General features: G+C 39.2%; 1 protein-coding gene across 1 annotated transcript in view; it reads left to right on the top strand.

Annotated features, from left to right (window-relative positions):
- PSTPIP1 (proline-serine-threonine phosphatase interacting protein 1) overlaps nucleotides 1-13,528 on the top strand; it is a 135,726-nt gene that overhangs the window by 84,436 nt on the left and 37,762 nt on the right. Inside the window, exons 3-4 of the mRNA XM_082252856.1 lie at nucleotides 4,057-4,131; nucleotides 12,489-12,523. Of these exons, the coding sequence (XP_082108982.1) occupies nucleotides 4,057-4,131; nucleotides 12,489-12,523 (110 nt within the window). The remainder of the gene's footprint in view (nucleotides 1-4,056; nucleotides 4,132-12,488; nucleotides 12,524-13,528) is intronic.

The following is a 13,528-nucleotide window of genomic DNA, read 5'->3' as shown; positions in this document are numbered from 1 at the left end:
TGTGTAAAAGTCTCACACATGTGGTATCGCCATACTCGGAAGGAGTAGCAGAATGTATTTTTGGGTGTAATTTTTGCTGTGTACATGCTATGTGTTAGAAATAGCTTATAAATTGACAACTTTGTGGGAAAAAAAAGAAAAAAAAAATTTTTTCTTCATTTTCCCAAGAATTGTGGGAAAAAATTACAACTTCAAAAAACTCACCATGCCTCTTACTAAATACCTTGGACTGTCTACTTTACAAAAAGGGGTCATTTGGGGGGTATTTGTACTGTCCTGACATTTCAGGGCCTCAAGAAAGGAGATAGGCAGTCAGTACATCTGGTGTGATCAATTTTCAGTAATTGGTACCATAGCTTCTAGACTCAATAACTTTCACACAGACTAAATAATATACACTAATTTGGGTTAATTTTACCAGAGACATGTAGCAGTATACATTTTGGCCCAAATGTATGAAGAAAAATTTATTTTTTGCAAAATTTCATAATTGAAACTAAAAAAAAGTGTTTTTTTTTCAAAATTTTTGCTCTTTTTTTGCATATATCACGAAAAAAAAAAACCCCAGTTGTGATCAAATACCACCAAAAGAAAGCTCTATTTGTGTGAAAAAAATGATAAAAATTTTGTTTGGTTATAGTGTAGCATGACTGAGCAATTGTCATTCAAAGTGTGAGAGTGCTGAAAGCTGAAAATTGGTCTGGGCAGGAAGGGTGTCTAACTGCTCTGTATGGAAGCGGTTAAAGTCGGGAAGGATTAAGGGCCATACACACTATAAGATTTTCTGAAGACTTTTTCCTTCAGATTTACCTTTTCTATGTAGTGCAAGGGCCTGCCAGATTGCATACAAAGTGAAAGTGTTTAGGTTTGACCTCATATTATATGGTTTTGGTAAATCTAAAGAAAAAAGTCTTCAGAAAATCTTATAGTGTGTATGGCCCATTAGAACCCTATTTTCTAGACTCTATTAGAGATATTTACCCTCACTTTATTTTACCAGACAGGCCCTAAGGGTAAAATCTGTAACTGGGACACATAAATAAATAAATAAAACGCTTGCAAGGGTTCTATCCTTTCCCCACTCTAGTAAAGAAATACAGTTTTATTTCTGTTTGTATTTCTTTTGGAAATCTGCCCTACTTCCTGTCTGGTAAACCATTGTTACCATGACAGGAAGTGAGGGGATAGCTCTCTAACCAACAGGTGTTCTACTTCTTCCCCACTCTACTCAAAACTAAAAAAAAAAAAGATATAGCTGAACATACATGTTAGTCTGGGTTCACACTTATGCGATGCCAGACATCGCATGTGATTCACACCGCATTGTTGTGCATATTACATGCAATGTTTGTGCAATGCAAATTTAGCCATATTGTTTCTATGACTGAAATCACATTGCATTCGGACCAAAATGGTGCAGGACCCAATGCGATTCAATTCCTGTACAATTTCAGTTCGCACTGCGTTCTGCGAACCGATTTGGGGGTGTCATTAACTTTACATTGACACCCGCAGCGGTTTGCAGAGAGCAGTGTGAATGGCTTGCAAGCCAGATGTGATGTGGGAACCCGCACTGTGGTTCCCACATCGCATAAGACTTACTAAACCCACAACAGTAAAATCAGTCTGTATATGCAGTAAAACATGCTTGTTATACTCACTGTGGATTCTAAGGGGTTAATTCTCTGCATTGTGTATTCACAGATCCCCTTCTTGCATTGTCCCCATAATATATCTGGATAAGACAGAGTTACTGGAGTCAGGCTGCACATGCTCAGTTTGATGTAGAGAGTTATTTTTTTTCTTGGGAGATAGCATGCGATCAGCACAGGACCAATCAGTACTGTCCAGACAGAGGGTCAGGGGTCCTGCAGCCTCGTAGGACAATCGGGAGAATAAGAACTCCTCCTACAAACTTTAACCAGGCACTGATAGAAGTCACAAGACTGCTATAGACTGCTGATGAGTATAGGCATTTAGCAGTTTATATTACTAAAATAATTGCATTTCCATGTTCTCTGTACTGTGGGAGAACAGATATAGCGAAAGCAGTTTCAGGGTTTAGTAACACTTTAATGAGACTTTTGGAAAGTATGATAAACTAATAAAAAAGAGCTTTAACCACTTAAGCCCCGGAAGATTTTACCCCCTTCCTGACCAGGGCCTATTTTGCGATTCGGCACTGCGTGACTTTAACGGACAATTGCGCGGTCATGCGACGCTGTACCTAAACTAATTTGACATCCTTTTTTTCCCACAAACAGAGCTTTCTTTTGGTGGTATTTGATCACCTGTGCGATTTTTTGATCATGCGCTATAAACAAAAAAAGAGCGACAATTTTGCAAAAATAATATTTTTCAAATTTTTTTTATATGAAATTCTCCCCCAAAAAATGTAAATTTTTTAACATTTTCGGCCAATTTGTTTTATGCTACCTATGTTTGGTAAAAAAAAATCGCAAAAAACGTATTTTGCTTGGTTTGCGCAAAAGTTATCGCGTTTACTAACAAAGGGAAAGATTTTTGTCATTTTTGTTGTTTTTTTTTTTTAACGAGTAATGGCGGCGATCTGCAATTTTTTTTTGCGGTACTGCGACATTGCGGCGGACAGATCGGACCCTTGACTGACATTTTTGACACTTTTGGGGTTACCAGTGACATTTCTACAGTAATCAGTGCTATACATATGCACTGTTACTGTAAAAATACACTGGCAGTGAAGGGGTTAACTTTTTTTTGAGAGGGAGGGGTTATGTGTGTCCCTAGGGGCATGATTCTAACTGTGATTGGCTGTGGCTTGAGGTGTAGGAACAGTGATCAACGGTCCTACATAGTAGAACCATTCCTACACAGGGGAGAATGACAGGCGGCTTGTTTACATTAGCCGCCTGCCTTTCTCCCTCTGCACCGACGATCGCCGAGTGACCGGCGGACATTGGGTCCGCCGGTCACACGTGGGGGGGAGGTCCGTGACCGCGCGGGATAGGGAGCGCGCCTCCAGGGGCGTGCACTCGCTCCCTAGACCCTCACAGGTTAGCGACGTAGTACTACGTCGCTCTGCCTGTGAGGGGCTGACCGCCGAAGTAAATAGTCATGCGGCGGTCGGCAAGTGGTTAAGATCTTAAAAATTCTTGGTAGTGAATAAAAAAAAAAAAAAAAATGTAATGCGTTTACAGATACAGTACAGCCCTTTTGAGCCTTGAAATCTGGTCACATAGAACCTTGTTTTCACTTGTCACCCACTCAGGTTTGGTGGGCATTACCGCCGCCAAACGCAACCCACTCATTCCGGGCAGTTGGGGCCTGGTGGTACAAGCTTTTAGGGGTTAAAAAACAGGCAGTGAGTAGGTGAAATAATGGGGTTGGTTTACTAAAGGCAAATAGGTTGTGCACTTTGCAAAGTGCAGTTGCACTACGCAAGAGAAGTTACTCCACAGCTTAGTAAGAGAGCAGAAGTTCTACTGACTTCCATCATCCAATCATGTGGAAGCAAAAATGCTGTTTTTTTTTTTTTTCTTGCACGTGATTGGGTATTCTTTGCAAAGTGAAGCTTTACTTTGTTAAAAAGGCTCTGGAGCAAAGTGCACAGTCTATTTGCCTTTAGTTATGGCCCTTACGATTTATTCTGATGCTAAGCCCCCGTTCACACTGGGGCGACCTGTCAGGCGACCTGGTCGCCTGACAGGTCGCCGTAGGTTGCCTGCCATAGAGAAGCTGCAGACCCGTTCTAATAGGAGCGACACAAGTCGCTCCGACTTAGAAAAAGGGTCCGGAGCTTCTTTGGGGCGACCTGGAGCGACCTGCATTGACTTCAATGTTATGAAGTCCGTGCCGGCCGCTCCGAGGTCGCGGTGCGAGCAGTGCGCCATGACCTATGAGGTCGCCCCGGGAAGAAGCATCGCCCCAGTGTGAACGGGGCTTAAGCTGTTGTATTATCTGTCTCAATGCTCACTCATGCTCGGCTAGTTTTATTGTTTTAAAACATTAACCCTTCTCTGCTGGATTCTCATCTTTTCCCTTCTTTTTTATTTATTTATTTTTTTTATTTCTCAAAAGGGCCATTGCTGAAGAAAAATACGGAAAGGAATTAGTTCAAATTGCAAGAAAGGCCGGGGGACAAACTGAAATAAAGTAAGAAAGATGACTAAAGTGTGAAAAAAAATAATAATAATAATGACAGTCAATGAATGGCATATCATTTTAACTTATGGCATGCAAGATTGTATAATACAGTGGCTTGTTTTGCAATGCAGACGGTCATTCTATATACTCAGCTAAATAACTGCCAGTACATGTTTTGTATTTGTGCTGAATGTGTATAGTTTATGCATAATTTACATTTTTAAATTTACTTTAACCACTTAAGGACCAGGCCTATTTCTGACACATGTTAAAATCAGTATTTTTTTGCTAGAAAATTACTTAGAACCCCCAAACATTATATATCTGTTTTTAGCAAAGATTCTGGAGAATAAAATGGCGGTCATTGCAATATTTTTTGTCATGCAGTATTTGTGCAGTTGTCTTTCAAATGCAATTTCTTGAAAAAAATACATTTCACTGCATCTAAAAAAAAGAACTAAACAGTAAAGTTAGCCCAATTTTTTTCTATAATATGAAGGATAATGTTTCACTGAGTAAATAGATACCCAATATGTCATGCTGCAAAATTGCACACACTTGTGGAATGGCGACAAACATTGGCACATAAAATCTCTATAGGCGATGCTTAAAAAATTTCTACAGGTTACCAGTTTAGAGTTTCAGAGGAGGTCTAGGGCTAGAATTATTGCTCTTGCTCTAATGATCGCGGCGATACTTCGTGGTTTGAACACCGTTTACATATGTGGTCGTGACTTGTGTACGCGTTCACTTCTGCATACAAGCTCGGAAGGACAGGTTGCTTTACATTTTTTTATTTCACTTTTTTTTTTTTCACACTTTAAAAAAAAATTTTTTTTGATCACTTTTATTCCTATTGCAAGAAATATAACATCCCTTGTGATAGAAAAAAGCATGACAGGACCTATTTAATGTGAGATCTGGTGTCAAAAAGAAGTCACATCTACACTAAAAAGCAAAAATAAAAAAATCATTTTTTTTCATCATGGAAAAAAATGGGCCCTCTAAGGCCGTTTGTAGGAAGCAACGTATGACATTGCTCCGGTCCTCCAAGGCCATAGAGTCGAGTGGGGGCATAGCTTGCCTAGGAGGGGAAATTACCGGATTGTTTTCTCCCCGCTACCGACGGGTTCGGTAAGCAGGGAAAACGACCGGGAAGCGGCGGGAAGAGGGGGGCACCTCTCCCGCTGCCCATAAAAATGATCCATCGGCGAATCCACCGCTGGGACAACTTTTATGAGAAAGAGGACCGCCCACCCAGTAAAGAAAACACCCGTAATAACATCAAAGTAGTGACATAAAACTGCGGCGGGTGGTCCGGAAGTGGTTAAAGCGGTATTAAACCCAATAGGAAACATTTATTATATTGCAGCTTACCAATTTTTAGATGTGATGGCTGCATTTGTTTTCTTTTTTAAGTGTTCTTTCCTTTATTTTCATTTGATAATCTAGCCAGTAAATCTGTTGTTTTTAAACAGAACAAGCTCTCCTTCAAATGTAGCTGTTATAGTGTTGAGACAAACTATTTACCACTGACAGGGGTGCTTGGAATGATCAGCTTTTATTTATTCATGTAAAACCTTTATCTCGAAGGGAAAAAAAAACTGTTGCTCTAACTGATTGTGTAACTGAGTTTGGATTGGAATTGTTAGTGTATCTAAATCTGATAGTACATCTAACACTCCCCTCCCCCCAGACTGACATTACTCCTATCTAAAGGTGTCTCTTTTGCACCTTCATCCAGAATGGGGTCACTCTAATACAGGAGTTGTGTTACTGGCCAGATCACCAGGTAAAAACAGAGGAAAAAGGAATGCTGCCACCACATCTAAGGATTGGTAAACTGCAATATATTACACTTGTAAACAGCAAAATAGTACATTTTTGTTTTTTATATTAGTACCACTTTACCTGTTTCATTCATTGTTTAGTCTCATTTAGTACACAATCACTTTCCCTTACTTATCTAATATTAGTGTACCGGAAAATGTGGTGGGCTGATTATTTTTACAGTGTTTTCCACCAATGTATACGTAATGTAGGCGGTATGCCTGCAGTATGCATCTTCATTTTCTAGTTAAGTAAAAAGCTACTAGAAATGTTTGGTGTGAAAAATATCACCCACATTTACATTCTAGGTCCATTTGACCTTTGCATTTGTTACAACTAGCCTTGGGGCAAATAGCTAAATACACAGATGAAATACATAAATGAGAGTTGTTTTTCTGGTAAAGGACTTGTATTTCTGTCTATTCAGTCCTGAGATTTACATGGCTCTGCCCCATAGCACAAAGCAGAGGAATTGACTGCTGCTGCAGTTTCACTATCATTTAAAGGTCCCCCCCCCCCCTCAATCAACTGACTGGACAGTTAAAGGAAAAGCAGCACACTGATGCTCTCTTCTATCAGCATGCTTATTGCATTACATCACACCTGATTGGCTTCTTGCACCGCTTCTACCTCCACATCTAGGTATAAAGATTTAAAAAATGGTGTATTGGAAAAGGGTAATACACAAAAGACACTTATAGGTTGATTGACGAAAGGCAAATAGACTGTGCACTTTGCTTAGTATATGAGATAAAGCTTCACTTTGCGAAGAATACCCAATCCCGTGCTAGGAAAAAACAAAACAGGATTTTTTCTTGCACATGTTTGGATGATGGAAGTCAGCAGAGCTTCTGCTCTTTTACTAAATTCTAAAATAAACTGCTATTGCAGAGTGCAACTGCACTTTGGAAAGTGTGAAGTCTACTTGTCTTTGGTAAATCAGCCCCTAATGCACGACAAGAGAGAAAGTTGACACGAGAGGGAATACTGGAGTATTCCGTCCAGTTCTGGGCACCGGTCCTCAGGAAGGATGTGCTGGAACTGAAGAGAGTCCAGAGAAGGGCAACAAAGGGACTGGAGGACCTCAGCTTTGAGGAAGGACTACAAGCATTAAACTTATTCTCTTTGGAGAAGAGATGCTTGAGAGGGGATATGATATCAATGTACAAATACCGTACTGGTGACTCTAGCATAGGGAACAAACTATTCAGGGAAAGGGAATATAAAAGGACTCGTGGCCATTCGCTAAAATTAGAAGAGAAACGGTTTAACCTTAAACTGCGTAAAGGGTTCTTTACCGTCAGAGCGGTAAGGATGTGGAGTTCTCTTCCACAAGCAGTGGTATCAGCGAGGAGCATCGATAGTTTCAAAAAAACTATTAGATGGGCACCTTAATGACCACAACATAACAGGGGTATACAGGGCCGCTGATAGGGGGGAACCACCAGCCCTCTTGTAGAGGGCCTGAGCACACAGGGGGGCCCACACAGGGAGGGGGATTAGTAATGGACAACAAATACAGAAAATTTCCTCCAGCACCTGAATCTGATCTGTCCCTCTCCCTGCTATCAGCTTTTATCTGTTAAGAAAGAGACAGTTGTCCCTCACTAATCCCCCTCCCTTGTGTGCCCCCCCTCCCAGCACTTATCTCTGCTCAGGAGTTTATTTGTAAATTGTAACTTTGTTTCTCTCTCTCTGTCTCTCTGATCACTGAGCTCCAACTGCCCAGCCTGTATATTTTTTCTCATCTCATCTTCTTTTTTATTTAACATAGTTTTTTTTTTAGATTTAACAGGAATTATGCGAGTTATGGTATATTTGTGTCTGCTAATAGTGATTTTGTTGTAATTTTAGCTAAATATATCTTTAATATTTTCTTGGGGGGGCCCTGCCAGGTAGTCTGTATGGGGCCCCGTGATTTCTAACAGCAGCCCTGGGGGTATACAATGTACTATTGACATAAACACTTATACACACACTCATCGTAGGTTGAACTGGATGGACTGGTGTCTTTTTTCAACCTCACTAACTATGTAACTATGGAAGTATGAGAAAGGGTAGACATAAAATATAGATCATGGGTTGACAGAAAAACAATTGGGAAGATATAAAAACATACAAAGTTGCAGCTCTAAAAACGAACAGAAAGTCCTTGACAGGAAATTCAACAGAGAGAGTCCATTAGGTGTGGGGTCCAAAATGGAAAACCTTATGAGTGATCCTCCACCGACAGATGTACACACACTGACTTTTACCGTCCAGAGTGGCCCACTACCTACAGTGGTCGAATGCACTAGTCCCAGAATCCAACTGATCGAACAGCAGCACTCTTCCACCCTTAAGCAGATTCTACTTCATATGGCTCTCAATTGATATATCGTTCCAACACAGATAGAAAGACACTTCATAGTGTATTGCGTTCAGTAGAACATTTTTTAAAATCCAGAAAACTCACTCACCAAAATGTAAGATAAAATCTTGCATGTGCATCAATAATCCATAGGGGAATGTTTCCAACCACCAATTTGGCTGACCTCCGTGCTTGGCAATATCCAGCTCTACCCAAGTGGTTTCGTCGTACCGACGTCATCAGGGGCGTGACCCTCTGGAAACATTCCCCTTTGGAAGATTTTCTATTTGGGACCCCACACTTATTGGACTCTTTCTGATGAATTACCTGTCAAGGTAAGTTTTTAGAGCTGCACCTTTGTATGTTTTTATGCTAGTATTCGCCACCAGTGAATTGTGTCAGCTGCTTTTCTATACATTATCCTAATACTGTAAGCGCAGGTCTATTGTTTTCAATTGGGAAGATATGTGAAGGATGATAAATAGGTGCACAGGCGGAGGGGGGGGGGGGCACCCAGACATTGGGAATCGTCAAGAATCTGGGTATGTTACAAATGATGGACTCACAGATGGATCCCAGTCCAAGAGGATATAGGATGGAACAATATCTATAGATATAGATTTAAAAATCATATGGTGGTTTTAATGATATTTCTGAAGCTTAGAAGAGCTTCGGAGTACTAGCGAGGTAACTTAAATTATGTGCCACTGTATAGGAAGACCATCTGAGGCAAGAAAGGATATTTATTCGCAAAGAAGCTTGTTTTAAGAGTAATTTATGCCACTAAACATACCAATCCTTTAGATTGTATTTTAAAAGATTGGTCACAAATGAGTAGATGTGAATACAGAGCTTTGAGAGATTTGGCAGGCTAATAGGTGGAATAGAATGTTGGTGGAAATTGCCCTGAATTTGGTTGATAAGAAGGGATGGGTAACCACTATATAGGTTATATCATGAAATTAGAGTTAAATTAGGAGTTACATCAAGGTTGTTTGAAAAATAACCCTTTAAAACCCCAAACTATCGCCACACCCCATACTAGACATTTATTCCAAGTTCTGCAATCACTTTATTATAGAGATTGTAGTGCATTTCCCATTTAATAAAACTGAAATTGCAAAAACTGCATCCACTAACACTATAAAGCCAATATCAAAAATGTATTTTATTATAGAAAACAAACAAAACACAGTGAGGTTGATTTACTAAAACGGAAGTGTGCAAAATCTGGTGCAGCTGTGCATGTTAGCCAATCAGCTTCTAGCTTGTTCAATTAAGTTTTAACATAAAACCTGGAAAGTTTATTGGTTTCTATGCAGACCTGCAACAGATTTTGCACTCTCCAATTTTATTAAATCAGCCCCATTGTGTCCCACACTAAAATAAAACATCAGATCTCACATTCAAAAGCACAAACAACACACAGAAATAAGGAGCCCCTTAAAGTGCCTAGAGTGTATACTTTTACAGTACATGGAATTCCAGTTATAGTATACAACTGAAGACTTTCCCCCGATTATCTACAATAGCTAGCATGCAATGCTTGGGGCAGTTGTCACAGATCTATGAATTTTTAAAGTATTAGAGAATACAATTTGAGACTGGTGAAACAGCAAGCCCTAAGGGTGGAAATACAGTCATAATGGGAGACAGAATTATTGAAAATGTGTCAGAAAATTCTGTGGAATAGAGAGCGGTGCACTAAACTACCAGAAACAGGAGTGAATGAGAATAAAAAAAGCATTATCTGGTATCATTGCCTGGGCTTTCTATTGAGGGGTAATTGATAAGGAAACTCTGGAATTTCTGAAAGCACAACACCCTAATATGCTGATATTCTACTCACTTCCAAAGTATAAATCAATCAGACAAACCCTGGCAGACAAACCATATTGGATAAAGGATGTCTGGCTGAGAAAATTAGTAAATTTATTGATGGAATTTTACAACCATCTGTGGTGGCACGTCCTCATATGTAACAGATACTACTCATAGTTTAACCCCTTTAGATAATATTGTTGTCCTTCCAGGGACTTTTCTATTCCCATTAGCTATTTAAACATTATACTCTTCTACCATCCCCAATTGGGTATTAAAGTACTTCAGGAGTGCACAGCGTTCCTATGGGCACCTTTAGATCGACCCCACTCAAATCATTTGCATGATGATATCACTCATGAAGGCCCCCCCCCCGATGAGTTTCGTCACAAATGACGTCGTCGGGGGATCCTTTGATGACATCATCTGTGATGACACGCACTGGGTTAGGTCTTCGGTGGTGGCTACTCTGTAAGGATATACCTAAGCACAGAGTTTTATTTTCTGTTTATATCCATTAGTATATGTCAAAACTATGTCTGTAAGAGATGTAGGTAGTAGAAGGTTGTAGTGTAGCAGATATATAAATAATAAATCCACAGTAGCTGTGTGCACAGTATATGATGGCATCCAAGGTAAGTAAGTATGAGTTTGCACAAGCAATCTGTATCTCACAAATGCTGAAACACAACAAATATTATCTGTCTTGCAGAGGCATTTATACACATCTGCAAAGTATACTGTTTAGTGATGTTGGGGTGTTAGATCAGATCTCCATATAATACCATATCATATCTACTTGATGCTAGAACTTTCCACATCAGAAGGCTTTTTCAGCAAGCACATATCATATTGCAAAGTCTCTCACAAGAAGTTATATCTCATATGTCGATCTGATTACCACATCCAAAACTGGATGTCCCAACAGATATTCAAAATATGTCAGTTAAAAATAATGCAGAATTTGTTTTAATATCTAATGTATGTAAGAAAAAATAACATGTTTAATCCATCATATTACAATGATCTTTCATTCGTTCCTGTAAAACTTTTATCCCAAAAGGAAAAAAACTGTTGCTGTAAATGTTTAAAAAGTGTTAGGCTTTCATTTTAAGTCAAGTCTAACTAAAACTGCTAGTGCATCTAACAGTACCCCATCCCTGGAATGACAGACTGACAATGTTGCTGTCCAAAGGTGTCCCTTTCCCATAGATTTGAGACACCAAAGACAGGAAGTGTGTTGTTGGCCAGGCCACCAGGTGAAAATAAAGGAAATAAAGCCTAAAAAGAAAAAAAAAAAAAAGAAATGCAGCCACCATATCAATCGATTGGTGAGCTGCAATTTATACCATTTTTGTTTTAATATCCCTTTAATTAAAAAGAAAGGTTTGCCTAAACATCAAATAAAAAATAACGAAAAAGATATGATCTACCACAAAAGATGCCTACATGCCTCCATCCCGATATGTCTATGAAAAAGAGGAAGAACAAAATGTGGGACTTTAGATGAGGTCAGTTAGACATAAATTTATTAAAATTGGCATACGCCATCAAACAGAGATACCCACAGAGAAGCAACATGTAATCTATGTTATCACAGTAAAACACATAACATTTCATAATAAAACAGTTACAACAATCTTAGATCAATAGTAATACATATATTCCATGTGCTACATATATTACTGTCTTCTCTGTAGGTTTGTAGTCTTAAATATGTAAGCAGGTAAGTATCTGAGTAAGTGTAGTCTCGACGCGTTTCATGGACCTCCGTCCATTCATCAGGAGCTTTTGAAACATGTATTTGTATCTAAAAATATAAAAAATTATGAGATTATAATAAAAAAATGACAAAAATTAAAAGAAAAAATCCATATGTCTTAAAGTAGACACTACCTTCAGTAGTGTCGTATATCCAAGCAGCAGTCCAATCTTAGGAGGCAAAGGCAGGGTCGACTCCGGGAAGATGCCTCACCTGGGGCTGAGGCGCGGACACACCCCAACACAGAGGGGGAAAAAGGGGAAAGCACCACAGATGGATAGCCACAGTAAGATGCAAGTCCTTAAATATGGGGCAACCTTCCCTTGTTGCTTCTCTGTGGGTATCTCTGTTTGATGGCGTATGCCAATTTTAATAAATTTATGTCTAACTGACCTCATCTAAAGTCCCACATTTTGTTCTTCCTCTTTTTCATAATCAAATAAAAAATGTATATATCAAAATATGATGAAAATAGACATGCAAACTAATTTTACCGTTTAGTGAATTAAGCCAATTTTGTCTTGTGATATGCTGGTTCTAGCTGTGAATGTTTATTGAGCTTCCAATCATATATTGATATGATTCACCTATTATTATTTACAGCAAATTACGAGGATCCTTTGATGAATTAAAACAGCGTAAGTAATCTTATTTTCATTTTTCATTAAGGCTTTGGGAACCTATACATTTATAAAGTATTTTTATGCATTACTTTTTCTTTAGGAGTGATTCTTTTTCATTAGAGTAAACAGAATCAGGTGCTAGCAGAAAGCCAACACTATGTGCTAGAGCAGGGGTCTCCGAACTTCAGCTCATGGGCCAAATCCAGCCTGCTGCAGAATTTTATCCAGCCCTCTGATATAGGATGGACTCTGATTGGGACTTCTATGTAAGAGGGGACCATGATTTGTAAGAGGACTTTCATGTAAGAAGGACTTTGATAGGAACTCTGATGTAAAGGGGACTTTTCATGAGAACCCCGATGTTAAGGAGGATTCCGAAATTTATTTTCGCTGTTTTATTGAAGATTTTTCTTTGTTGCTCTAAATCATATAAAGCTGATAAGAAAAAATGTATTAATTCGTTTAAATGTTAGTCATTAATTTATAATAACCGACTGCCAACCAGCCACCAGCGGGGAAGCCGATCCACGGGGGCCGGCGGCCGCAATTGCCTATTTAGGAAAACAGGTCTCTGTATTGATTTTACAAGCCCCCCCCCCCTCCCACAGTTAGAACCCCCTAGGCTTACACTTAGCCCTTTGACCGCCTCTGGGTTAACCCCATTCCCTGCCAGTGTCATTATTACAGTAACAGTGCATATTTTTAGCAGTGATTACTGTAGTAATGTCACTGGTCCCCCCAAAAGTGTCTTAAATGTCAGTTAGGAGTCCAATCTGTCCGCCACAATGTCGCAGTCCCGCTAAAAATCGCTGATCGGCGCCATTACTAGTAAACAAATAAATAAATAAAAACAGCATAAATCTTTCCCCTAGTTTGTAGACGCAATAACTTTTGCGCAAAACCAATCAAATCAAAATACGCTTATTGGGATTTTTTTTTTTCAAAAATATGTAGCAGAATACAAATTGGCCTAAAATTATGAAAAAATTAGATTTTGAATTTTTTATGGGGAATCTTATA

This window comes from Pelophylax lessonae (genome assembly GCF_965119305.1).
Source record: "Pelophylax lessonae genome assembly, chromosome: 4".
NCBI classification, from domain to species: domain Eukaryota; kingdom Metazoa; phylum Chordata; class Amphibia; order Anura; family Ranidae; genus Pelophylax; species Pelophylax lessonae.
The sequence above is the reverse complement of the archived record's forward strand: the minus strand, read 5'-3'. Positions and strand labels throughout refer to the sequence as shown.